Raw genomic sequence first — 27049 nt, 5'->3', positions numbered from 1 at the left:
GGGCTGTTTCCAGATCTTAGCTATTGTAAATAGTGCTGCTATGAACATCGGGGTATATATATTCTTTCTGATTGGTGTTTCAGGCTTCTTAGGGTATATTCCTAGAAGTGGGAACACTGGGTCAAATGGAAGTTCAATTTTTAATTTTTTGAGGTAACACCATATTGTTTTCCATAGTGGCTGCACCAGTCTGCATTCCCACCAGCAGTGTACTAGAGTCCCCTTTTCTCCACACCCTCACCAACACTTGTTGTTTGATGATTTGTTGATGGTGGCCATTCTGACAGGTGTGAGGTGATACCTCACTGTTGTTTTAATTTGCACCTCTCTGATGATTAGTGATGTTGAGCATTTCTTCATATGTCTCTTAGCCATTGGTATGTCCTGTATGGAGAGGTGTTTATTTAGTTCCTCTGCCCATTCTTTTATTGGGTTCTTTGTCTTCCTTTTGTTGAGTTGTATGAGCATTCTATATATATTGGAAATTAACCACTTATGTCATATATCATTGGAAATGATGCTCTCCCATACAGTGGGTTGCTTTTCCATTTTGGTGGTTGTATCTTTTGCTGTGCAGAAGCTTTTGAGTTTGATGTAGTCCCATGTTTTCTTATTCTCCTTTGTTTCTGTTACCTTAAGTGATGATGTATCAGTGAAAATTTTACTGCATATGATATCTGAAATTTTGTTGCTTCCATTTTCTTCTAGGATTTTTATGGATTTATGAGTCACAGTTAAGTCTTTTATCCGCTTTGAGTTTATTCTTGTATATGGTGTAAGCTGATGATCTAGTTGCATTTTTTTGCATGTAGCTGTCCAATTATCCCAACACTATTTATTAAAGAGGCTGTCTTTAGTCCACTGTATGCTCTTGCCACCATTGTCAGATATTAATTGAGCATATTGCCTTGGGTCCATTTATGGGTTCTCTATTCTGTTCCATTGGTATATCTGCCTGTTCCTGTGTCAGTACCAGTCTGTTTTGATTACAGTGGTTTAGAGTATAACCTGAAATCTGGTAATGTGATCACTCCAACTTTGTTCTTTCTCAAGACTGCTGTGGCTCTTCGAGGTCTTTTTTGATTTAATATGATCTTTTGAAGTATTTGTTCAAGTTCTGTGAAATATGTCGTTGGTTTTTTGATGGGGATTGCATTGAATCTATAGATTGCTTTGCATGGTATGGACATTTTAATGATGTTAATTCTTCCAATCTATGAACAAGGTATATGCTTCCACTTTTTTATATCTTCCGCTATTTCTTTTTCCAATGACATGTAGTACTCTGCGAGTAGGTCCTTTATGTCTTTGGTTAAGTTTATTCCTAGGTATCTTAATTTTTTTGCCATGATGGTAAATGGAATTGTTTTTTTAGTTTCTCATTCCTTGAGTTCCTCATTGGTGTATAAGAATGCCATCGATTTCTTGACATTAATTTTGTATCCTGCTACTTTGCCAAATGCATTGATTAAGTCTAGGAGATTTTTGATGGAGTCTTTAGGGTTTTCTATGTATAATATCATGTCATCTGCAAATAACGACAGTTTCACTTCCTCCTTTCCAATTTGGATCCCTTTTATTTTTTCTTCATGTCTGATTGCTGTGGTTGAGACTTGCAGTACTATGTTAAGTAAGAGTGGCAAACGTGGGCATCCTTGTCTTGTTCCTGTTCTTAAGGGAAGTGTTTTTGGTTTTTGCCCATTGAGTATGATGTTGGCTGTAGGTCTTTCATATATGGCCTTTATTATGTCGAGATATGATCCCTCTATTCCCACACTGCTGAGCATTTTAATCAGAAATGGGTGCTGGATTTTGTCAAATAATATTCCAGCATCTAGTGATATGATCATGTGGTTTTTATTCTTCATTTTGTTTATGTATCACATTTATTGATTTGCAAATATTGTACCAGCCTTGCATCTCTGGAATGAATCCCACTTCATCATGGTGAATAATTTTTTTGATGTATTGCTGGATTTGTTTTGTTAGCATTTTGTTTAGGATTTTGGCATCTATGTTCATCAGGGATATTGGCCTGTAGTTTTCTTTCTTTGTTGTGTGTTTTTCTGGCTTTGGAATTAGAATTATGCTGCCTTCATAAAACGAGTTGAGAAGTCTTTCTTCTTCGTGAATTTTTTGAAATAGTTTGAGGAGAATGGGTGTTATTTCTTCTTTGAATGTTTGGTAAAATTCCCCGGTGAAGCTGTCCGGGCTTGGGCTTTTGTTTGCTTGGAGAGTCTTGATTACATATTCAATTTCTTTTGTTGTTATTGGTTTGTTCAAGTTTTCTATCTCTTCCCGGTCCAGTTTTTGAGGACTACGTGTTTCTAGAAATTTATCTATTTTGCTTAGATTGTCAAATTTGTTGGCATATAATTGTTCATAATATTTGTTAACAATCCTTTGTATTCTGTGGTGTCAGTTATTATTTCTCCTCTTTTGTGTTTGATTTTGTGTATTTGGGTTCTCTCTCTCTGTGTTTTTCATGAGTCTAGCTATGGGGTCAATCAGTCTTGTTTTATCTTTTCAGAAAACCAACTCTTTGTTTTATTGATCCTTTGAATTGTTGTTTTGGTCTCCATGTCATTTATTTCTGCTCTGATCTTTACTATTTCCTTCCCTCTACTTGCTCTGGGGTTTTCTTTTTGTTTGCATTCTAGTTCTTTAAGTTGTAAGGTTAGATAGTCTATTACAAATTTTTCCTATTTCTTGAGGTAGGCCTGTAGTGCTATGAACTTCCCTCTCAGAACTGTGTTTGCTGCATACCATAGATTTTGTGTTATTGTGGGTTCATTTTCATTGGTTTCCAGGAAATTTTTAATTTCTTCCTTGATCTTTTCAGTAACCCATTCATTGTTCAAGAACATGCTATTTAGCCTCTATGTGTTCGAGTGTTTTTGCATGTTCTTGTTGCAGTTGATTTGTAGTTTCATGCCACTGTGATCTGAGAAGACGCTCGATATGATTTCAGTCTTCCTGAACTGGTAAAGACTTAGTTTGGGCCCTAATATGTGGTCTATCTTTGAGAATGTCCCATGTCATTTGAGAAGAATGTGAATTCTGCAGTTTTGGGGTGTAATTCTCTGTCGATATTTATTAAAACCATTTGATCTAGTGCTTCATTTAGATTCCTTGTTTTCTTGTTAATTTTTTGTCTAGAAGATCTATCCAGTGATGTTAGCAAAGTATTAACATCCCCTGTTGTGGTAGTATTGCTATTGATTTCTCCTTTGAATTCCTCCAGAAGATTTTTAACATATGTTGGTGCTCCTGTATTGGGTGCATATATGTTTACCAAGGTTATATCTTCCTGTTGGATAGATCCTTTCAATATTATGTAGTGGGCTTCTTTGTCTCTATTTATGGCCTTCATTTTGAAATCTATTTTATCAGATATGAGTATTGCTACCCTAGATGTTTTTTGCTTTTCGTTTGCTTGAAAGATTTTTTTCCATCCCTTCACTTTCAACCTATGTTAGTCTTTTTTTGTGAGGAGGGTCTCTTGTAAACAACATATATGTGAGTCATACTTTCTTATCCAGTCATCTACTCAGTGACTTTTTATCGGAGCATTCAAACCATTCACATTTAAGGTGATACTTGGTATGTACTTATGTATTGCCATTTTTGTTTAGTGTGGTTCTATTTTTCTTTCTATTTCTTCTACTAATTACAGCAGTCCTTTTAGCATATCATGCTGTGCTGGTTTGGTGTTAAATATTCTCTTAGACTTTTTGTTTTTATTTTTTTTTTGGTCTGGGAAGCTCTTTATTTGACCTTCTAATTTGAATGATAGCCTTGCTGGATAGAGTAGGCTTGGATTCAGATCCTTGTTCTTATGACCTTGATTACTTCATGCCATTCCCTTCTGGCCTGTAATATTTCTGTTGAGAAGTCAGCTCAGAGCCTTATGGGGTTTCCTTTGTAGGTAACCTGTTGCTTCTCTCTTGCTGCCTTTAGGATTCCCTCTTTGTCTTTAATTTTTGGCCTTTTAATTACTATGTGTCTTAGTGTGGACCTGTTTGGGCCTTCTTACTTGGGGCTCTCTGTGCTTCTTGAACTTGAATGCCCTCTTCTTTCACCAAGTTAGGAAAGTTTATTTTTCTGTCACTATTTGTTCAAATATATTCTCTAACCCTTGCCCATTTTCTTCTTCTTTGGGGACTGCTATGATGCAAATGATATTACGTTTTCAGTTGTCCCACAGTTCTCTTAAGCTGTCTTCCTGTTTTTTAATTGTTTTTCCTTTTGGGTTTCTGATTGGTTGATTTTTCTACCCTGTCTTCTAATTCACTGATTCGGTCCTCAGCTTCCTCTACTCTGCTGGTGTGTCCTTCCAATGTGTTCTTAATTTCTGCTATGTCCTTCTTCATTTTCACTTGGCTGGTTTTCAATATTTCTATATCTTACTCATGGTGCTGATGTCCTTACTCATGCTGTTGAGCTTCCTCAAGATTGTGGCCTGAACTCTACCTCTGATAATTTGCTTAGCTGCATTTCATTTATCTCATCTTTGATAGAGTTCTCTTGTTCTTTCATTTGGGATTTGTTTCTTTGTTTCATCATTTTGGCTTTCTCAGTGGGTTTTGGAGCCTGCCAAATTTTTCCTGTAGGTGTTAGTGTTCTGCTGTTTTTGGCTTCCTCTACTGGGTTTGGATGAGCCTGGGTGGGCCCATGTTAAACACCACTGTCAGGTTTAACTTTCCTGGGGAGATTTGCAAGCCCAGGAAAGGTTCAGTCATCCTCTAGCTTTTTCCTGGTGGCTAGTATCCTCAGTTATTCAGTGCTTTGGAATGTAGCCCTGGTGTTCTGCATAAGAGGATTTCCAGAGGGTGAGATAGATGCTGGTTATTAATGAGCCTCAATTTGCATTTCTTTGCCTCATCTGAGTTCGGCTGAGTCTCTGGTTGGGGGAGGTGCTGCTGCTTTTCTCCACAGCTTGGGGAAAGAGCACACTGGCCACCATCCTTTGTAGCCACAACTCAGCAAATACTCTGAGTGCCCTCCAAATCCCAGGTGTCCCCACAGTGTTCCAGTCCAGTCTGCCCTCCCTCTGCATTAGCCCCCAGGTGAGTGGCTATGGCTATTTTAGTGCTCTGTCCCGGCTTTCTGTGCTGTGGAGTGGGATTTGTCTCTATTCCCCAAGGGCTCTGCTCACAGCTAAGACTGCTGGTGTCCCTGGGCTCCCAGCCCATCACCCTCTGGACCCTCAGCAGATCCTACCAGTGTCCCTGTTTATATGGTCCTGTCCTGCTGCTTTTCTGTTGCTTTTTTTTGGAGGATTCATCTTTTAGTTGTAATTCCTTTTTGGTCCTGGGAGATCTTCTGCGTAGCTTCTGTTCACTCCGCCTCCATTTTCACATCCTCTGCCTATCTTGTGAGCACCTGGATTGCATAGGCCTTTCTGGTGCACCCTCTCCCTGCAAGTCCCGCGGGTAACTGGATAGTACAGTCCCTTTGGGGACCCAGCTCTATGCCTATGTTATGGGCTGCTGGGTCACACAGGCCTCTCTGGTGCTTTAGCACCATGCAGGTCCTGTGGGTAACTGGATGGCACAGTCCCTGCTGGGTCGCACAGGCCTCTCTGGTGCTTTAGCACCCTGCAGGTCCAGTGGGCAACTGGATTGCATAGTCTCTGCTGGGTTGCACAGGCCTCTCTGGTGCCCCTGCACCCTGCAGTTCCCGTGGGCAGGCAGCTGGATCTCACCAGTCTCTCTGGGGCTCTATCTTCCACTGGTCTTGTGGGCTACTGGACTGCACAGGCCTCTGTGGAGCCCCAGGTCCCACTACTGGTGGCTGGGGAATGCTGCTGCCCCATGGGGCTCAACTGCAGCTCAGCTTTTGCTTTAGTTTTTGGGGATGGGTCTCAGCTGGTGGTCTTTGCTCCTGTTACCTGGGCATTGATGTCTGTTCCCCAGTCTCTGATGCTGGAGGTACATCTCAACTCTGATCAGGCTGCTCTTATGGGGAATGGTGTTGGGCTCCCAGCTGTCTGCGGCTTCTGTGACCAGCACCTTGGGAGCTCCACTACTGTACACTGGTCTGTGTTGACACAGAGTGTCCACTGGTCCGATGGTGCCAGGTGCGCTGGTGGGCTCAGGTTTCTGGGCCCTCGCAGCTCCCAGTGCCTCCTCCAAGGGAAGACCCTGGATCTTCCAAAATGGTGGGACCTCCCCGTGGTGCAGGGAGAAGTGCCCTAAAGGACCACTTAGTGAGGTAGCAGGCTCCTCCTATCCACAGCACAAGGACCTTCTTCTCAGCGTCTCCACACTGCAGGGGTTTGGTCATCCACCTTCACATCTACTCACACTCTCTCACACACTCGCACACTCTCTGACACACTCACCCTCCCTCTGGCCCTGCCCGCAGCCATCTTTGATCCTTTGTAGTTTTGTGGTGTCAGTTGTTGCTTCTCATCTTTCATTTATGATTTTGTGTGTTTGGGTTCTCTCGTTTCTTGGTGAGTCTAGCTAAGGATCCATCAATCTTGTTTATCTTTTCAAAGAACCACCTCTTTGTTTCAGTGATCTTTTTAAAAAAAAAAAATTTATTTTTGGTCTATATGTCATTTATTTCTGCCCTGATTGTTATTATTTCCTTCCTTCTTCTTGCTCTGGGGTTTTCTTTTTGTTTGCTTACTAGTTCTTTAAGTTGTGAGGTTAGATAATCAGAGATTTTTCTTGCTTCTTGAGCAAAGCCTGTAGTGCTATGAATTTCCCTCTCAGAACTGCTTTCACTGCATCCCATAGATTTTGTGTTGTTGTGTGTTCATTTCCATTGGTTTCCAGGAAGTTTTTAATTTCTTCCTTGATCTCCTCGGTAGCCCATTCATTGTTTAATAACATGCTATTTAGCCTCCATGTGTTCCAATGTCTATGCATGTTTTTTTTTTGTAATTGATTTGCAGTTTCATGCCATTGTGCTCTGAGAAGATGCTTGATATGATTTCAGTCTGCTTTTAATTGTAGAAATTTGCTTTGTGTCCTAACATGTGATCTGTCTTTGAGAATGTCCCATGTGCACTTGAGAAAAATGTGAATTCTGCAGTTTTGGAGTGTAAGTCTCTGTAGACATCTATTAAATCTATTTGATTTGGTGCATTATTTAGAGTCTCTGTTTCCTTTTTAATTTTTGGTCTAGGGATCTATCCAGTGATGTCAGTGGGGTGTTGAAGTCCCCTGCTATGATTGTATTGCTGTCAATTTCTCCTTTGAAGTCCTCCAGAAGATTTTTAATATATTTTGGTGCTCCTATATTGGGTGCATATATGTTTATCAAGGTTATATCTTCCTGTTGGATAGATCCTTTCAATATTATGTAGTGACTTTCTTTGTCTCTAGTTATGGTCTTTATTTTGAAATCTATTTTATTAGATATGAGTATTGCTACCCCAGCTTTTTTTTGCTTTCCGTTTGCTTGAAAGATTTTTTTCCATCCCTTCACTTTCAACCTATGTGAGTCTTTTGTTGTGAGGTGGGTCTCTTGTAAACAACATATATGTGAGCCATGCTTTCTTATCCACTCAGTTACTCTGTGTCTTTTTATCAGAGCATTCAAACCATTCATATTTAAGGTGATAATTGATATGGACTTATTTATTGCCATTTTTGTTTAGTGTGGTTATATTTTTATTCTACTAATTACAGCAGTCCTTTTAGCATATCTTGCAGTGCTGGTATGGTGTTAACATATTCCCTTAGCCTTTTTTTGTCTGGGAAGCTCTTTATTTGACCTTCTATTTTGAATGATAGCCTTGCTGGATAGAGTAGTCTTGGATTCAGATCCTTGTTTTTCATGACTTTGATTACCTCATGGCATTCCCTTCTGGCCTGTAGTGCTTCTGTTGAGAAGTCATCTGATAGCCTTATGGGGTTTCCTTTGTAGGTGACTTGTTGCTTATCTCTTGCTCCCTTTAGGATTCTTTCTTTGTCTTTAATTTTTGGCATTTTAATTACTGTGTGTCTTGGTGTGGGCCTGTTTAGGTTCTTCGTACTTGGGACTCTCTGTGCTTCTTGAACTTGAATGCATTCTTCCTTCACCAAATTAGGGAAGTTTTCTGTCACTATTTGTTCAAATATATTCTCTAACCCTTGCCCATTTTATTCTTCTTTGGGGACTCCTATGATGTGAATATCATTACATTTCCAGTTGTCCCACAGTTCTCTTAAGCTATCTTCCTGTTTTTTTAATTGTGTTTTCCTTTTGGGTTTCTGATTGGTTGATTTTTTTCTTCCCTGTCTTCTAATTCACTGAGCCAGTCCTCAGCTTCTTTTACTCTGCTGGTTATACCTTGTGTTCTTTAATTATGCTCTGTCATTCTTCATTTCCACTGGTTGGTTTTCAATGTTTCTATATCTTTACTCATGGCGTCGAGCTCCTTACTCATGCTGTTGAGCTTCCTCAAGTTCATCCCTCTGAACTCTACCTCTGATAACTTGCTTACCTGCATTTTATTTATCTCATATTCAGTAGAGTTCTCTTGTTCTTTTATTTGGGATTTGTTTCTTTGTTTTACCATTTTGGCTATCTCAGTGGGTTTTGGAGCCTGCCAGATTTTTTCCTGTAGGTGTTGGTGTTCTGCTGTGTATGGCTCCCTCTACTGGGTTTAGATGAGTGTGAGAGGACCCACATTAAACACCATTATCACTGACTTATTTCTCTCACCATAATATTGTCAAGGTCTATCTCTGTTGTTATAAATGGCAGTATTTCATCTTTTTTATGGCTGAATAGTATTCCGTTGTGTATATTTACCACATCTCTTTTATCCAGTCATCTATTGAAGGACACTGTGGTTGTCTTCATGTCTTGGCTACCATGAATGATGCTGCAGTGAACATAGGGTGCATATATCTTTTCAAATACATGTTTTCAGGTTTTGGGGTAGATGCCCAGGAAAGGGATTACTGGGTCATATGGTAACTCTATTCTTAATTTTTCTGAGGAACCGGCATACTGTTTTCCATAGTGCCTGTACCAGTCTACATTCCTACCAGCAGTGAATAAGGGTTCCTTTTTCTCCACAACATCTCCAACACTTATTATTTCTAGTCCTATTGGTAATATCCATTCTAACAGGTGTGAGGTGGTATCTCAGTGTAATTTTGATTTGCATTTCCCCAGTAGCTAGTGAAGTTGAGCATCTTTTCATATATCTGTTGGCCATTTGTTTTTTCTTGGGAGAAGTGTCTGTTCAGGTCCTCTGCCCAATTTTCATTTGATTGTTTGTCTGGTTTTGAGTTTTATGAGTCTTTATATATTTTGAATATTACACCTTGTTGGAACTGTTGTTTTCAAATATTATTTTCCATTTGGTTGGCTGCCTCTTTGTTTTGTTGTTGGTTTGTTTTACTTTGCCAAAGCTTTCTAGTTTGATACAGTCCCATTTATTTAGTTTTGTCTTTACTTCCCTTGCCTTTGGGGTCAATTTTATAAAATGTTCTCTATGACCGAGATCCATAAGTTTAGTACCTATGTTTTCTTACAGTTTATTGTTTTAGACTTTGTATTTAGATCTTTGATCCATTTTGAACTTATTTTTATACATGGAGGAAAACTATAATCTAGTTTCATTTTTTTAATATTTAATATTAATAATATACTCATTAGTTTTAATATAATTATACTGAAGTTAATCATCTCAGATTTCTAAATGAATATTTAAACAATGTTTTCTATTTTTTAACATCATATTGTCATATTTTTACCAAACAAAATATTTTGAAAAGTTATTATTAAATTGATGAAAATTCACTGCAATTAAATAAGAAACATAATTGTTACTGAATTATTTTCAAAACATTTTAGTTAACTGTGCAAATATCTTTGACTTTTGGTAACAAAATCATTATGTGGATATTAGTGAAAACTTGACTAACTCTTTAAGAAATCTGATTTTATTTGCATGTCCAAGGCGATCTGGAGATATTCTTTGTCCTGACACAGACTTTTCAAAGCTTTCAGCAGACCTTCAGGAAGAGAGTGGTCCTGTCTAGCTTTACAAGATTTTTCTTTGCAACTTTTTTTGAAGATTCTCCTTTGCAGGACTTATAAAAAGGGAAGATATACATTATAATCAAATATTTAAACAGTTTTGTAAAAGAGAAAATAAGCCCCACTCTCAATATGCCTTCCTGGTTTTATTTTAGTCTATACTCTTCCAAATCTTGACCTCATCTAGATTTACTTACTCTAAATGTTGTTGTGATAAATGAGGCTCCTTGGGTTCGTGGCACCACACACACGCGCACAATACATGTTAGCTTAATGAATGCAGGAGGAGCAAGAGAATGGCAGTAGAACCGTATGTCACCTTATAGGTTTGCACCTGTGGTTCAGCAGGTCACACCTGTAGAAGGATACCCACCTCCCTCTGTATCACTTTATATGTGGCTGAGACCTTGGGCTCTACGGAGACCAGAATCAAATCTTGGCTCCAAGAGCCAACTAAATATGTTATCTTGAACAAGTTACTGAATGTGTCCAAACCTCAGTTTTTTCAACTAGAAAATGAAGATACTAATAGTACGTTTATCTTCGAAGTATCATGTGCCTAGTGCAGTAGCTAATATTTACGGTTTACTGTTACTGTGATGTACCTCATCTAAAATATTATGCTAAAATAAATAAATAAATAAAATGTTATGCTAGGTCAGATAAGACTATATTCTCAACGGTACCCAGATCTTTCTTTCATGAAGATAAATCAAGGTGAAAATAGACTTCTGTTTTCTTTGCTATTACAGAGGCCATATCATTCCATCAAGTAGGTATGTCATAATGCATGCCTTTCTTCAGTTGTTGAATGTTTAGGTTGTTTGAAATTATTTGATATTATCAAACATTTATGTTGATGAGCCATTATTATATTTGTGTTCTAATAATATGCTATAATGTATTCAATATGTGAATATATAGACTTTCTCCCTTTACACTATTCTCTTAAGTTCCCAGAAATATATGTGCTGAGCAAAGAGTATGACATTTTGATGGTTGTTGGAAAGTGCTAATATACTGCTTTTTCTTTGAATTTCTAATCAGAGTCCATATTTGTTCCTACAGTTCAGAGAAAGAGGCACCCCAATAGATACATTGGAAATGTATTGCTTGTACCATCCTTTTCTTTCTAGAAACATAAAGGGGTCCTTATACCTTTTGGACTGCACATGTTTAAATTAAAAGGAAGTAACATGGATCACAGTAACTTAGATAATCCATAAGGACTTGTTTCTTTGGAACAACTTTTTCATCTTACTGGGTTTCTTACCCACACACAGCCCATTGTGGAGCTAGTTGTTCACATAGAAGTAGCATTTCTCTCTTCCATCCCTTATTGGGTATTAGTGATTTACCTTGTTACTTGGTACTGTGAAGCCATTTTAACTACACTACAGCCTGAGTGAGGATAAAGAAAAATTTACTTGGAACCCCTTGGTTTTCATTTTGCTCTCATATATGAAAGATAGTTAGATATTTTTTTAGAAGTTGGTGAGCTCACCTGGGGCCACAAAGCATGGCTGGATTTCCACCTAGATGAGTAGGCACCCAGCCAGCCTGGCTCGGAGGCCGAGCACCAGCAGGCAGTCGGGTCCGGCAGCACAGGACGCAGCCGGCAGCACAGAGGTGGGCTCACTTAAAACCTGCAGTTGACAGTGTTTTATTGTAGAAACCACCAACACCTACCCCAACCTTTTAAAAGCCAGCCACTACAGCTTATAAGTAATATGTCTGCAATTCTTAGATGCAAACACTATAATTCAGGCTATTTAATATACGTACAAACATAATATGCTTAAAAGGTCATAACTTCCTTTCTTTTTTGTTTTATACTGCTTTTTGGGTTCTGATTTTACAAGTTATCATCCAAACTCATGATTAACACAAAATAATAATATATTAATACAAAATGATAAGCCACAGAACATCCATATTTATGATTGTGTAAAATGCATTGCAATTATGTTCATTAGAAAACTTCTTGCATGTCCCTGCAAATAATGAATCCTGAATGTGTGTTAGTTACCATCAAATAAATGAGCTAAAAAGGGCCTTCAAGTATTATTCTCATATTATATGATTTTATTAATACAGTAGATACTTCTTAAATTATTTTTTTATGCCCTGGCTGGTTTGGCTCAGCAGTTGGAGCATTGGCCTGCGGACCAGAGAGTCCCGGGTTCAGTTCCCGCTAGGGGCACGTACCAAAAAAAAAAAAAATATATATATATATATATATATATATTTGAAGTTCAAATTCTTAAACTACCTTTTAATCACACATATTTTCTGGAAATCTCACTTAAAACACTTTTATTCCTTAAATAATCTTTAGTTCTCATAAGTTTCTGTTTTATAATGAATTTATGGAGAAACCACAAAACAACTGTTAGATTTCCATTAGATTGGCATATTCAGAACACAGTCTCTCACGTCACCACTCATTAAGAAATATGTGCTCTATTGGTCAAGCTCAGAAATTCCTAATTTACCTACATAAAAATTACATTCAGTAGTTACTGGAAGTTGTATAAACCAGCATTTTTCCTGTCACTGCCATTGTGTTCTGTTTACATAGAGCTTACTTTGCCACATGTTGAAAGAATATGTTCATCAAGGAGAAAATTCTATTATTTTTAACAATTTGGGATGTTACTCTAAATATTGCCAGGTGAAATGCAGGATAATTTTAGTGTAATCACAATAAAGCTAAAGGCTAAATGATTAAAGTATACTAGACTCTGAAAATACATCTAATACATCGCTATCTATAACATCGAGTTTTAGAGAAGGAACCTCATTCATTCCAGATTTGTGATAATCGGAACATGGGTTGAAATTTGCTTTTTATCCACGCTTTGGAGCTGATAAGTGCATGTTTATGCTGAGTCGTAAACCTAGAAGGCTGGGGGCGGTGCCTGTGTGCTGGAGGACCGCAGGGCTCAGCATCACAGAGTGCGGCGGAGGTGGTGGTTTTCCCCACACAACTTCCAAGACACTTTCTTCAAGTCACCCTAAGAATTTTAGAGTATGGGCTTAGCCCTGTTTTTACATTTAAAGGTTCTTTAGTTTAATTTATTGATTTTTTTTCCTTAAAGAGACATTTTCTAAATCCCCAGTGATTAGCACTGTGCCCAGTTTAATAAATGTTGAATTTCATGGAAGAGTTTCCAGCATACCTGAAGGCTCTGGTCTTTCCAGGCCTGTCCTAACCCTGCCCCTCTGCAGGATTTGCTCCCCACACCCCCATACCCTGACACACATACTCTGAACTGTGCCAGAGAAGAAATGCCATCTTCAGATTCTTGTGTATTGCTAAGTACTACTAACAACAATTAGGAAAGCTGATGTGTAGATTTATCTACATAATGATTTCCAGTTATTACATGACAGAGTCTGAATCTAAAATAAAATTTATGTGTAATAATGGCCTTAATAGTAGAGTATGTATGTGCTAAAGGAATTGACCAGGCTGTCTGAAAAGTACTTAAAATAATGAAAACAGTCTCCCCCTTGGGTGCTGTGAATCTTGCCTGTCTTCTACATGTGCACGATGAGCTATAAATTAATTTCCCTCCTTCTGAAGGTGCTCTACTAATTTCACTGTCATCGGCCGCCATCGAAACACTGAGAGCACATTCTGCCCTTACATAATTTGTAGGGTGCTGGCCGAGGCTCCCAGTGACGGGAGCCACACACTGACATGCATTCACACGACATGGGACCCCAGTGCTGCCGAGTCTGTCAGACAGGAGTTACACAGACAGGTCAGATAAGAAGCCACACTTTCTTACCTGCTGTTGGCCTTCAGTTTGGACAGTCATGAACTAACTGACAAGGTCTGTATTTCTGAAGATCTAGACGTTATTTTAAAATATAAAATATTTATGAACATGCTAAAATGTACCTATTTACCTATAGTGAAACCGTAACATTTTGCCTAGACTTATGAAAAAATCTATATTGTACATTTAGCAAATACATGATTTAATATGTAATGAACTCGTGGCAGGATTAAAAATGTTCTCTGGAAGACTTTTTTTTCTTTCTTTTTTATAATTTTTTATGAATTTATTTTTGTTACAGATGTTTCTTCTTTTTTTCCTATAGACACATGCTTCCCCATTCCCCTCACTCCCTACCCGACTTTGTTGTCTGTGTACATCAGTTATGCGTTCATGCATATAATTTCTGTGGTTTATCTCTTTCCTCCCCCCACCACCCGCTCCTCTGGGTTGGCAGTCTGTACCCTACTTCCACGTCTCTGGGTCTACCCAATTCCTCAGACTGTTATGTTCATTATATTCCACAAATAAGTGAGATCATGTGATATTTCTCTTTCTCTTCTCGGCTTGTTTCGCTTAGGATAATACTTTCCAGGTCCCTCCATGTCGTCTCAAAAGATAAGAGATATTTCTTTCTTACAGCTGCATAGTACTCCATTGTATATATGTACCACTGCTGTTTTATCCAATCGTCTACTGGTGGACACTTGGGCTGTTTCCAGATCTTAGCGATTGTAAATAGTGCTGCTATAAAAATGAGGGTACATATATTCTTTCTAATTGGTGTTTCAGGTTTCTTAGGGTATATTCCTAGAAGTGGGAACACTGGATCGAATGGCAATTAAATTTTTAATTTTTTGAGGTAACACCATAGTGTTTCCCATAGTGGCTGCACCAGTCTGCATTCCCACCAGCAGTGTACTAGAGTCCCCTTTTCTCCACACCCTTGCCAACACTTGTTTGATGATTTGTTGATGGCAGCCATTCTGACAGGTGTGAGGTGATACCTCATTGTTGTTTTAATTTGCATCTCTCTGATGATTAGTGATGTTGTGCATTTCTTCATATGTCTCTTGGCCATTTGTATGTCCTGTTTGGAGAGGTGTCTATTGAGTTCCTCTGCCCATTTTTTAATTGCGTTCTTTGTCTTCCTTTTGTTGAGTTGTATGACTACTCTATATATTTTGGAAATTAACACCTTATCTGATATATCATTGGCAGTTATGCTCTCCCATACAGTGGGTTGCCTTTCCATTTTGGTGGTTATATCTTTTGCTGTGCAGAACTTTTTAATTTGATGTAGTCCCATGTGTTCATTTTTTCCTTTGTTTCTGTTGCCTTAGTTGATATATCAGTGAAAATTCTGCTGCGTATGATGTCCGAAATTTTGTTGCCTACATTTTCTTCTAAGATTCACAAGTCACATTTAAATTTTTTATCCATTGTGAGTTTATTCTAGTGTATGGTGTAAGTTGATGATCCAGTTTCATTTTTTTGCATGGAGCTGTCCAATTTTCCCAACACCATTTATTGAAGAGGCTGTCTTTACTTCATTGTATGCTCTTGCCACCTTTGTTAAATAGTAATTGAGCATAATGTCTTGGGTCCATTTCTGTGTTCTCTGTTCTGTTCCACTGGTCTATATGCGGGTTCTTGTGCCAGTACCAGGCTGTTTTGATTACAGTAGATTTGTAGTATAATCTGACATCCAGTACTGTGATCCAACCTACTTTGTTCTTTTTCAAGATTGCTGTGGCTATTTGGGGTCTTTTTTGGTTCCATATGAACTTTTGGAGTATTTGTTCTAGTTCTGTGAAATATGTCTTTGGTTTTTTGATGGGGATTGCATTGAATCTATAGATTGCTTTGCATAGTATGGACATTTTAATTATGTTAATTCTTCCAATCTATGAACAAGGTAAATGCTTCCACTTTTTTATATCTTCCTCTATTTCTTTTTCCAATGACATGTAGTACTCTGCGAGTAGGTCCTTTATGTCTTTGGTTAAGTTTATTCCTAGGTATCTTAATTTTTTTGCCATGATGGTAAATGGAATTGTTTTTTTAGTTTCTCATTCCTTGAGTTCCTCATTGGTGTATAAGAATGCCATCGATTTCTTGACATTAATTTTGTATCCTGCTACTTTGCCAAATGCATTGATTAAGTCTAGGAGATTTTTGATGGAGTCTTTAGGGTTTTCTATGTATAATATCATGTCATCTGCAAATAATGACAGTTTCACTTCCTCCTTTCCAATTTGGATCCCTTTTATTTTTTCTTCATGTCTGATTGCTGTGGTTGAGACTTGCAGTACTATGTTAAGTAAGAGTGGCAAACGTGGGCATCCTTGTCTTGTTCCTGTTCTTAAGGGAAATGCTTTTAGTTTTTGCCCATTGAGTATGATGTTGGCTGTAGGTCTTTCATATATGGCCTTTATTATGTCGAGATATGATCCCTCTATTCCCACATTGCTTAGCATTTTTATCAGAAATGGGTGCTGGATTTTGTCAAATGTTTTTTCAGCATCTAGTGATATGATCATGTGGTTTTTATTCTTCAATTTTTTTATGTGGTGTATCACATTTATTGATTTGCAAATATTGTACCAGCCTTGCATCCCTGGGATGAATCCCACTTGGTCATGGTGAATAATTTTTTTGATGTATTGCTGCATTCGATTTGTTAGTATTTTCTTTAGGATTTTGGCATCTATGTTCATAAGGGATATTGGTCTGTAGTTTTCTTTCTTTGTAGGGCTTTTTCTGGTTTTGGAATTAGAGTTATGCTGGCCTCTTAAAATGAGTTTGGAAGTCTTCCTTTCTCTTGAATTTTTTGAAATAGTTTGAGTTCTACTTTGAATATTCGGTAAAACTCCCTCGTGAAGCCATCCAGGCCAGGGTTTTTTGTTTGCTGGGAGAGTCTTGATTACCTTTTCAATTTCCTTAGTTGTTATTGGTGTGTTCAAATTTTCTCTCTGTTCCCAGTCCAGTTTTGAGAGACTATGTGTTTCTAGAAATTTGTTCATTTCACTTAGATTGTCAAATTTGTTGCCATATAATTGTTCATAGTATTTGCTAATGATCCTTTGTATTTCTGTGGTGTCAGTTGTTACTTCTCCTCTTTCATTTCTGATTTTGTGTATTTGAGTTCTCTCTCTTTGTGTCTTGGTGAATCCAGCTAAAGATTAATCTATCTTGTTTATCTTTTCGACAAACAAACCGGCTCTTTGTTTAATTGATCCTTTGAATGGTTTTTTTTTTGGTCTCTATGTCATTTATTTCTGCCCTGATCATTACTATTTTCTCCCTTCTTCTTGCTCTGGGGTTTTCTTTTTGTTTGCTTTCTAGTTCTTTAAGTTTTGAGGTTAGATAATCAATTAGAGGTTTTTCTTGCTTCTTGAGGAAAGCCTGTAGTGCTATGAACTTCCCTCTCAGAACTGCTTTCACTGCATCCCATAGATTTTGTGTTCTTGTATCTTTATTTTCATTGGTTTCCAGGAAGTTTTTAATCTCTTCCTTGGTCTCCTTGGTAACCCATTCATTGTTTAATAACATGGCTATTTAGCCTCCATGTGTTCAAATGTCTTTGCATGTTCTTGTTGCAATTGATTTGTACTTTCATGCCATTGTGCTCTGAGAAGATGCTTGATATGATTTCAGTCTGCTTTTAATTGTAGAAATTTGCTTTGTGTCCTAAAATGTGATCTGTCTTTGAGAATGTCCCATGTGCACTTGAGAAAAATGTGAATTCTGAAGTTTTGAGGTGTAATTCTCAGTAGATATCTATTAAATCTATTTGGTCTAGTGCTTCATTTAGAGTCTGTTTCCTTGCTAATATTTTGTCTAGAGGATCTATCCAGTGAACTCAGTGGGGTGTTGAAGTCCCCTGCTGTGATTGTATTGCTATCAATTTCTCCTGTGAAGTCCTCCAGAAGATTTTTATTTATTTTTTTTAATCCTTACCCGAGGATATTTTTCCATTTTTTGTACAGATAGAGTGGGAGGGAGAGAGAGAGAGAAACATCGACGTGAAGGGACACATCGAGTGGCTGCCATCCGCACGACCAACCAGGGCCGGGGACAAACTGCAACCGAAGTACGTGCCCTTAGCGGGAACCTAACCCGGGTGTCTCCGGACCGCAGGCCAACGATCTAACCGCTGAGCCAAACTGGCCAGGGCCAGAAGATTTTTAATATATGTTGGTGCACCTATATTGGGTGCATATATGTTTATCAAGGTTATATCTTCCTGTTGGATAGATTCTTTCAATATTATGTAGTGGCCTTCTTTGTCTCTCGTTATGGCCTTCATTTTGAAATCTATTTTATCAGATATGAGTATTGCTACGCCAGGTTTTTTTTTCCTTTCCATTTGCTTGGAAGATTTTTTTTCCATCCCTTCACTTTCAACCTATGTGAGTCTTTTGTTGTGAGGTGGGTCTCTTGTAAACAACATATATATGTGTCATGCTTTCTTATCCAATCAGCTGCTCTGTGTCTTTTTATCAGAGCATTCAATCCATTTACATTTAAGGTGATTATTGATATGTACTTATTTATTGCCATTTTTTTGCTTAGTGTGGTTGTATTTTTCTTCCTATTTCTTCTAGTAATTATAGCAGTCCTTTTAACATTTCTTGCAGTGCTGGTTTGGTGCTAATTTATTCCCTTAGCCTCTTTTTGTCTGGGAAGCTCTTTAATTTACCTTCTATTTTGAATGATAGCCTTGCTGGGTAGAGTAGTCTTGGATTCAGAGCCTTGTTTTTCATGACCTCGATTACCTCATGCTATTTTCTTCTGGCCTATAGTGTTTCTATTGAAAAGTCAGCTGAGAGCTTTATGGGGGTTCTTTTGTAGGTAACCTATTGCTTATCTCTTTCTGCCTTTAGGATTCTCTCTTTGTCTTTAATTGTTGGCCTTTTAATTATTATGTGTCTTGGTGTGGGCCTGTTTGGGTTCTTCTTCCTTGGGGTTCTCTGTACTTCTTGAACTTGAATGCATTCTTCCTTCACCAAGTTAGGGAAGTTTTCTGTCACTATTTCTTTAAATATATTCTCTAACCCTTGCTCATTTTCTTCTTTTCGGGGATTCCTATGATGCGAATATTATTGTTTTCAGTTGTCCCACAGTTCTCTTAAGCTGTCTTCCTGTTTTTTAATTGTTTTTTCCTTTTGGTTTTCTAATTGGTTGATTTTTTTCTACCCTGTCTTCTAATTCACTGATCCGGCCCTCAGCTTTCTCTACTCTGCCATTTAGTCCTTCCAATGTGTTCTTTATTTCTGCTATGTCATTCTTCATTTCCACATGGTGGTTTTTAATTTCCAATTGGTTGATTTTCAATGTTTCTATGTCTTTACTTATGGTGTTGCTCTCCTTACACATGCTGTTGAGCTTCCTTAAGATCATGGCTCTGAATTCTAGCTGTGTTAACTTGCTTAACTGCATTTCATTTATCTCATCTTTGGTAGAGGTCTCTTGTTTTTTCACTTGGGATTTGTTTCTTTGTTTCACCATTTTGGCTTTCAGTGGGTTTTGGAGCCTGCTAACCTTTCCCTATGGGTGTTGGTGTTCTTCTGTTTGTGGCTCCCTCTCCTGGGTTTGGATGAGCCAGGTAGGACCCACATTAAACACCACTGTCAAGTCTTACTTTCCTGGGTAGAGTTGCAAGCCCATGAAAGGTTCAGTTATCCTCTAGCTTTTTGCCTGGAGGCTGTTAGTCACAGTTACTTGAAGAGCCTTGGTACCTCAGTTGAATGATAAACTCCCTCAGGTCTTCAGCCTAAGGGGATTTCCCAAGTGTGGGGCAGATCATGGTCTTTAATGAGCCTCAATTTGCATTTCAATGGCCCACAGGGTGGGGTTGGATCTCTGAGGGAGGGGCCGCCACCTCTCCCCAGAGCCCTGGGAAGGAGTAAGATGACCACTGTCCTGTGTGGCCGCAACTCAGCGAAAGCTCTGAGCACCCTCCAAATCTCAAGTGTCCCCACATGTTCCTGTCCAGTTGCCCTCCCTCTGCTGGAGCCCAGGGTGGGTGGTTGTGGCTATTTCAGCATCTGTTCCCGGCTCTGCGCTGTGGAGCCACTTGGGAGTGTACCCCCGAGGGCGCTGCTCACAGCTAAGGCCACTGCTGTCTGTGGGCTCCCAGCCCCCTCTTGCGCCTCCACAATCCTACCAGGATCGGGTCATTGTCCCTGGTTATATGGTTTTTGCCAGCTGCTTTTCTGTTGCTTTTTCCTGATGATTTGTCTTTATTTTCGTTGTAATTCCAGTTTGGTCCTGGGACATGGTCTGTGTAGCTCCATTCACTCTGCCGCCATTTTGGAATCTCCTCTGGAAAACTTTTAAAAAAAATCAGATTCAAGTATCTAGTAGCTCTTGAGACCAAGACAATAGACAGCAGGGATATCTAGGGAACCTACCCCAAGGTCTCCTTAGGAGTGTTCACTATCCAATAGGTAGAATGTCTAGCTACTGTGAGACAGCTTGGGGATCCCTGACAACAGAGTCTTTCAAAGAAGGTGTCTTAGACCGGCATGGTCCTCCACGTGTGGGCAGTGGGCCAGCATTGGGCCAGATATGCTTGTTTTTGGTCTACAACTAGATCAGTGTGCAAATTGAAATACTTCAAACTTTTTATAGAAATGTGACACAGATATATGATCAACCTTTTTATAGAAATGTGACATCCAAATATATGATCATATCTCTAATCATTCATTGTTATTGTAGTTTACAAAAGCACTGTTTCTGTGATAGATTGGAATTTTCTTAAATGGGCTTTCACCATGATAGTTTAGGAGTGCTTGTTGAAAATTTTGTTTCCTGGACCCCAACATAAGCCAATGGAACCCAAATCTCTGGGGATGGGGACAAGTCCCAGGAGTGGCATTGTAACAATCTGCCCGGGTCATTTATTTCAGTATGAAGTTTGAGAACTGCTTCAAGAGGAGGAACAGCACACTGACTAACATATTTCTTAAGTGTAATATTGAGCCCTGGCCGGTTTGGCTCAGCGTTGGAGCGTCGGCCTGCAGACCAGAGAGTCCAGGGATCGGTTCCCACTAAGGGCATGTGCCTCGGTTACCCGGTTGGGATCGTGTGGGTGGCAACCACTCAATGTGTCTCTGTCACATTGATGTTTCTCTCTCTCTTCCTCCTCTCATCCTCTCTATCTTAAATGCAAAAATGTCCTCGGGTAAGGATAAAAAGAAAAGTATAATATTGAGTTTTGAAAGCTATCTACTTTAAAAACCAGAGGTGCAAGGAACAGCTCAGATACAGTTGCCCACAGTCTGCATGAATGAGGCTGTGCTCTCGAAGGGCCCAGGGAACAGGCTCGTGGAAAGCTCTTCATTGCCATCTGCAGGCAGGTTGTAACAATGCACTAGTGTGCACAAATGTGTAGAATGTGACCACAGGCCAAAGCCAGGGTTGGGAGAGCAGCCAGGACTGGCCATGGCCACGAACTTGTTACACAGCTCTGATGAGGAAACACTGAAGCTTTTTCCCTCCACAGACACAGATCCTGTGCCCTCATCAATAGAAAACATTCTTGTTTGTTGCAGGTTTAAAGTCACTGGGCATAAAAGAATTTAATTCTCCCTGGGCACATGGCTTTCTTATTCATCGTGTCAGTTCTTTATAGATGATTTTGTGAGGAATAGGGAAAGTGTTCATGGAGCAGTAATTGCTTTTCAGAAGGCAGGACTTCTTTATAACCTGTACTGGCTGCTCAGATTGGTGCCCACTGCCCTCTGTAACTTCAGGAAGAAGGGCCTGTCCTTGGTTCTCTCTGGGTCATCTGAATCGCTGTCACTTTGGGGCAGCCCAAGGAAGGGGCCAGAGCTGGACCGTAGGTCAGCCCTGGAAGAGGAGGAGGAAACTGGTAGAACTGAGAAGAGCTGACCAGTAACTGGGAGTTCTGACCTCGCTCTTGAGAACAAGTTCACTTTATCAACTTGAACGGAATAGACTTCTCTTTGTTAGGAACATGCATTCCTTTCGGCCTCAGTGCTATATCGAGGCTCGCAAGCACAGCTTGTAGAGTCTTCTGGGCAGGGCACCTCTGTCGTTTCTGGAGCAGCATCCTTCTCCAGTCTCCCTTCACCCGTGTCCCCCAGGTCCCCTTTAGCTTCCGGCCTCACCTGCCCTGGGCAAGCCCTCCGCCTGTCCTGTGCAAAGTAGGCCCCTCTCCTTCTCCCCGTGCCCCTTGTGCAGGACTTTCTCTGGTTGTGGGGTTTTCATGATGCAAACAGGGTTAATTAATTAGAAATAGGATTGCCCTCTGCAGACAAACATTGCCTGTAACTGGAACTGACTTTCAGGGGTTCCCTTTTCAATGAAAGGGAGGTGCACATCTTTCTAACATTCAAGGGGTGTTAACCAGGTGACACCAGGAAAAGAAAGCCTGTTGGCTCGGTGATGGTTAGGGTTACAGCTGTCTGTCTGAACATTAAAATAAAGAAATTGAAGCAACTATAATGCTGACACTTCAAGTGAGAAAAATAATTTTGTTAATCTGAATCTTAAACTCTCTGTCTACAACCCTATTTCTTTCACTCAGACAGCTGTTTTATATCTAAGGTATAATGAAGCGGTTATTTTATGATCAGTTTGATCATGTGTTCCCGTGAGACTGCGGCCTTCAAGTTTAGTAACATTGTCTTTTATTGTTGGTCCCACAGTAATCAATAGAACAAGTACGTATATACTAGTATTTCATCCTTTTTTAAAAAATTCTCACCTGAGGATATGTATTTATTGATTTGAGAGAGAGAGGAAGGGAGTGAGAGAGAAAGAAACATCAAAGTGAGAGATACACGTCAGTTAGTTGCCTCCCATATGCACCCCAACCAGGGATCAAACCTGCTACCCAAGTATGTGCCCTGACTGGAAATCGAACCCACAACCTTCAGTTGTACCGCGATGCTCCAGGCAACTGAGCCACCTGGCCAGGGCTGCGGGAGTTGCACCTCAATATGCCCCGCACCCCGTGCACCGGTCCTCCCACGTCCTGGCACTTGAGAGCCCGCAGCTGTAAAAAGAGCGAACGCAGAGCAAGGTTTTGGCCACTGCCTTTCCCGCCAGCACCGGTCCCACATTCCCCTCCCACGTGGAGTTCATCGCTTCCAATCTCCTTTCCACATCAGGAATCCTCATCATGATGTCCCTGTGCAGTGAGGTGCACGTGTACGAATACATCCCGTCCGTGCGGCAGACGGAGCTTTGCCACTACCACGAGCTGTACTACGACGCGGCCTGCACGCTCGGGGCCTACCACCCGCTGCTCTACGAGAAGCTGCTGGTGCTGCGCCTGAACGCGGGCGCGCAGGGGGACCTGCACCGCAAGGGCAAGGCCGTGCTGCCCGGGCTGCGCGCCCTGCGCTGCCCCGCCCCCGCCGCTTGACGGGACTCTGGGAGCCAGTGTGCAGTAAGGTACTACTGTTGTGTCCTCCGTCACAAAAGGATACTTGAAGATGTCGTTTTCAGGCCATGTAGTCTTGAGTCTTTAAACTGGAACTTAGTGATGGCCACGAGAATTATTTTCTTTCTAAGCCATTGAGTATTTATTACTGCTTTGAATATAGTAATGGAATTAAAAGGGAACAAAAGATCAAGAAAGAATAGCTGGAAAAAAAGAAAATGTATAACAAAAATGTTAAGCTTTTCTTATGCCTGGGGCATGGCTTATCAGGGTTGGTCAGGGACACATCTACTCTTAAGAAACGGTGTATACCTCGCAGCACTGACGTTGAGTTACAGTGTGATCACATCCGGTGTGTCACTTGGACGGGCATTCATCATTAAAGATTCTAGAGTTTATGACGAATGTCTGAATTATCACTCAGAGGTGTTTATCTCAACAGCAGAAATCTTTAGGAGGTCCTGTGAGGTGCCCACGCTTCCAAACCAAGCATTCGCCATCTCTGCCTCCCGTGGCCACTGAGCGATTTGCTCTGAGTATCAGGACACATTTCTGAAACCACACAACATCCATGTTGAGCAGGCCCAGAACAACCAGCCCCAGAACAGCACCTCAGAGGAGATGCCTGGTTTTGCTGCGATTTCCTTACCCAGCTGAGAGTGTCCCCAGGTGGCAAGGAACATCCCTGGGAAGTCAGTCACGAGGCTGCAGGTGGCCCTGCACAGGACGTTCCCTGCCACCTGCCAGCCCTCCCCACGGCCTCGCAGTTCTGCGCCCTGGCGGTGACGACGCACCTGTGGGAGGGGGCTCCTTCCATCCCGAAGGAAGGGTTTCGGACCAGTGACCCTGTGCTTCCGGAAGCACACTGTGTCCTTCACGAGGATTTCTTGCAGGTTAATATCAGCTATTGGAAACCCGACACTAGTTCTTTCTACAGATGGGCATTTAGGAATCCCATCCTTGTTTTCACAGTACGTTTTATGTCAGCAACACAACAAAGCCATATAATTAAGTAAAATTGTATGAAAGTGTGGGTCTTTAGCAACAAAGAAAACACCTGTCAGCTTCAGGGGGAAAAGCAGTTGGAGGGAAAATTGTCACCAGTGCATTGGCTATATTCAGCTTTTGTATTATTTAGTCTTAACTTTTGTCACTGGTACATTGAAAAAAAACTTTTGATATAAGCATGATGAAACAGAAACATTTGACATACCTTAATTAACATGGTGTTATTTCAATATATAACATAAACATACTTCAACAGTCTGGTTAACACTTCGCAGTGACCAGAACAGCTTCATTAGATACTTCTCCCTGGAAGGTGTGTGAATGTCAGGAGTTTATGGAAAGTTTCTTTGTTCCAGGACTGTCTCTTTCCCGAGCCCTCTCAGACTGCTTTCTTGAGCAGGAGTGATTTACAGAACTGACAGCTGTTTGGTCCGCCTCCTGAGCAGAAACCCGGCTGGATGGCAGACGTGGCCTGTGGCTGCTGAGTGGTGAGGAGGGTGGCCAGGAGGTCTGACGTGGCGGTGTCCACGAAAGCCCCTTTGAGAACTTTGTTTCTGTGAGACGGGATGAGTATTTTGTCCTACACATTCTCTCATGTCTGAGCAGACATGGTCAAGCACTTTTCTTATTTCCTGAAAGAGTTAGTCTTGTACCATGTTTAGTGGGCGATGGGCTCGGTGATCCTGGACGCTCCTGAGGTGGCCCTGATGCGGTGGATGCCCTTCCCACATCTTTAGTACCCAGGACACCCCCTTGGATGACTTGAGAAATTGGTTAGAGGGAAATTTATTGGGGTCAATGTAAATATTCAAGTTCAAAAACCCCAGAAAATACTTCAAAGATTTTTAAATTGCATAATTTGTAACAGAGTTTTTATTTTTTTATTATTATTTTTTGTTAATTCTCACCCGAGGATGTTCTTTCATTGATTTTTTAGATAAAGTGGAAAGGAGGGAGGGAGAGAGAGAAGCATCGATGTGAGAGAGACGCATCAATTGGCTGCCTCCTGCAGGAGCCCGGCCAGGGCCGAGGATTGAACCTGCAACCCAGATACGTGCCCTTGACCGGGAATTGAACTTTCTGACTGCTGAGCCAAACCTGCCAGGGCATTACATATATTTTTTAGAAGTACTTTCATTCTCACTGAAATTATAAGAAAGACTGAAGAGTACAGAAAAAAATTAATTAAAATTTTTGCATTTATTGTTTAAAGACTCTTGGGAATCAGGATTTGTTAAACATTTCAAAAATGTGATCTACATGTTAATATAGCATGGGCTGGGCTGTCTTCTACTTAAAAGTTTACATTGTTCAGCCTCTCACAATATCAGCAGTTGGGGAGCGGACGCCTGCTTCGAGAGTTAGCCGGACTGGGCGCCTGGCCAGAACCCCTCATCCTCGTCTGTGATGCACACTGGTCAGGTCCTTGTGGTGCAACCCGAGGCCAGCAGGTGTCCCTTGCTTCACTCTCAGAACCAACAGAGGTCACGGCGCTGTATATTTCATGATCATTTCACTTGATCTTTTTTTATTTTTGTTGTTGTAAGCACAAAGAAACAAATGTGTTGGCAAAGAATGACAACTCACCTTCATCTAGACTGTCCCTGACCCTTCCACCTGCTCCCAGCCCGGCGGGGTGAGTGTGACAGGAGCCTTCTCGGGGGGAGTGCAGGGCTGCCCCGTGTCTGGCCCCGCATCCGTTCACACAGGGCTGTCTTCTCAAGAACAAGCCATGTGGGGCCGCACTCCCGTCCACCACGTTACTCAGGCCCTGCTAAGCCAGCTCAGGTGGGGTCAGCCTTACATCACATGGTATGTGAGGTCTGCACACTGGACTCGGGTGCTCTGAGCCTCTCTGGAGAGCACGGCACAGTGCACTTTGGGCTGGTGGCCAAAGTGACCTGGCTCAGTTCTGCTTGGCTATGGAGAGGAACCCGAGGGGAGGCGGGAGGGTTACGGGAAATGGATGACTGAATGTATAGGCCACACAGCCCTGCATGTACTCACCACACTGTCTGTGACTGCTCACGCTCCTGGTTGAGCGCTCGGCCCAGGGTTGCACAGTTGGTGAGGGCAGCTGCGTTCAGGAATGAACTGCTTACCTGGAGCGTGCCTGTATTCACGTGTGTTTTTTGTGCTCTGAGCATTTCCATTGTGAAAATAGTCTGCATGTCTCCGCCCTGGGCATTATCTGCACAGTCAGTAAATGAAAGGTGCTTCTCCGTCAATTCAAGGATCAAATGTAAGTGCCGATTCTTGTTTTAGTGAATGAATGAAGCCTTTTAGTAAAAATGTAATAATAATGCAGCCTATTCCTCTACAAGTTTGGACTAGTGGAATTTAAAGAATTAAAGATATTGATATAGTTCTCACTCTTGTTATAAAAAGTGTGCATATAGATATAGATATAATTGTATAGACACATATCTACACACATGGTTTGATTTATATTGTCTTTTTTCATCAAACATTTATTTCTGAAACCTTTACAATACATTTTACTTTATGCAAACACAATTTTTTTAAGAGAAGGAAGCAAATGTTATATGTCCTTCTGTTAAAAAACAATGTAGTCTTCCCACACTCGAGTTTTACACATCTGGGCTGCATTGGAAAGCACATCAGACAAACCACAGGTAACAGGGTGAGCCCCCCCCCCCCAGCCTAATTTCATTCTAACGTTTGATGAGAAGCTTATACAAGCTCATGGCTTTTACAAGATAAGGGAAGGTCCATTCATTGGTTCTATGGAAAAGAACGTTCTTATGTAGGTAGGGTTCAGCAGATCAACTGCACTGGTCAGTAAGACCTAACATGTATGGTATTGCACGTTCTG

The 27049-nt window shown here is 40.6% G+C and overlaps 1 protein-coding gene across 1 annotated transcript in view; it reads left to right on the top strand.

The window, feature by feature from the left end:
- Positions 1–24983, top strand: part of ST6GAL2 (ST6 beta-galactoside alpha-2,6-sialyltransferase 2) — a 46009-nt gene extending 21026 nt beyond the window's left edge. Inside the window, exons 5-6 of the mRNA XM_036256591.1 lie at positions 22931–23216; positions 24570–24983. Of these exons, the coding sequence (XP_036112484.1) occupies positions 22931–23187 (257 nt within the window). The 3' untranslated portion in view covers positions 23188–23216; positions 24570–24983. The remainder of the gene's footprint in view (positions 1–22930; positions 23217–24569) is intronic.
- Positions 24984–27049: the final 2066 nt, after the last annotated feature.

Source organism: Molossus molossus, unplaced genomic scaffold (genome assembly GCF_014108415.1).
Source record: "Molossus molossus isolate mMolMol1 unplaced genomic scaffold, mMolMol1.p scaffold_m16_p_12, whole genome shotgun sequence".
In the NCBI taxonomy this organism is placed as follows: Eukaryota; Metazoa; Chordata; class Mammalia; order Chiroptera; family Molossidae; genus Molossus; species Molossus molossus.
Note: the sequence above shows the minus strand (reverse complement) of the source record. Positions and strands in the feature narration are given on the sequence as shown.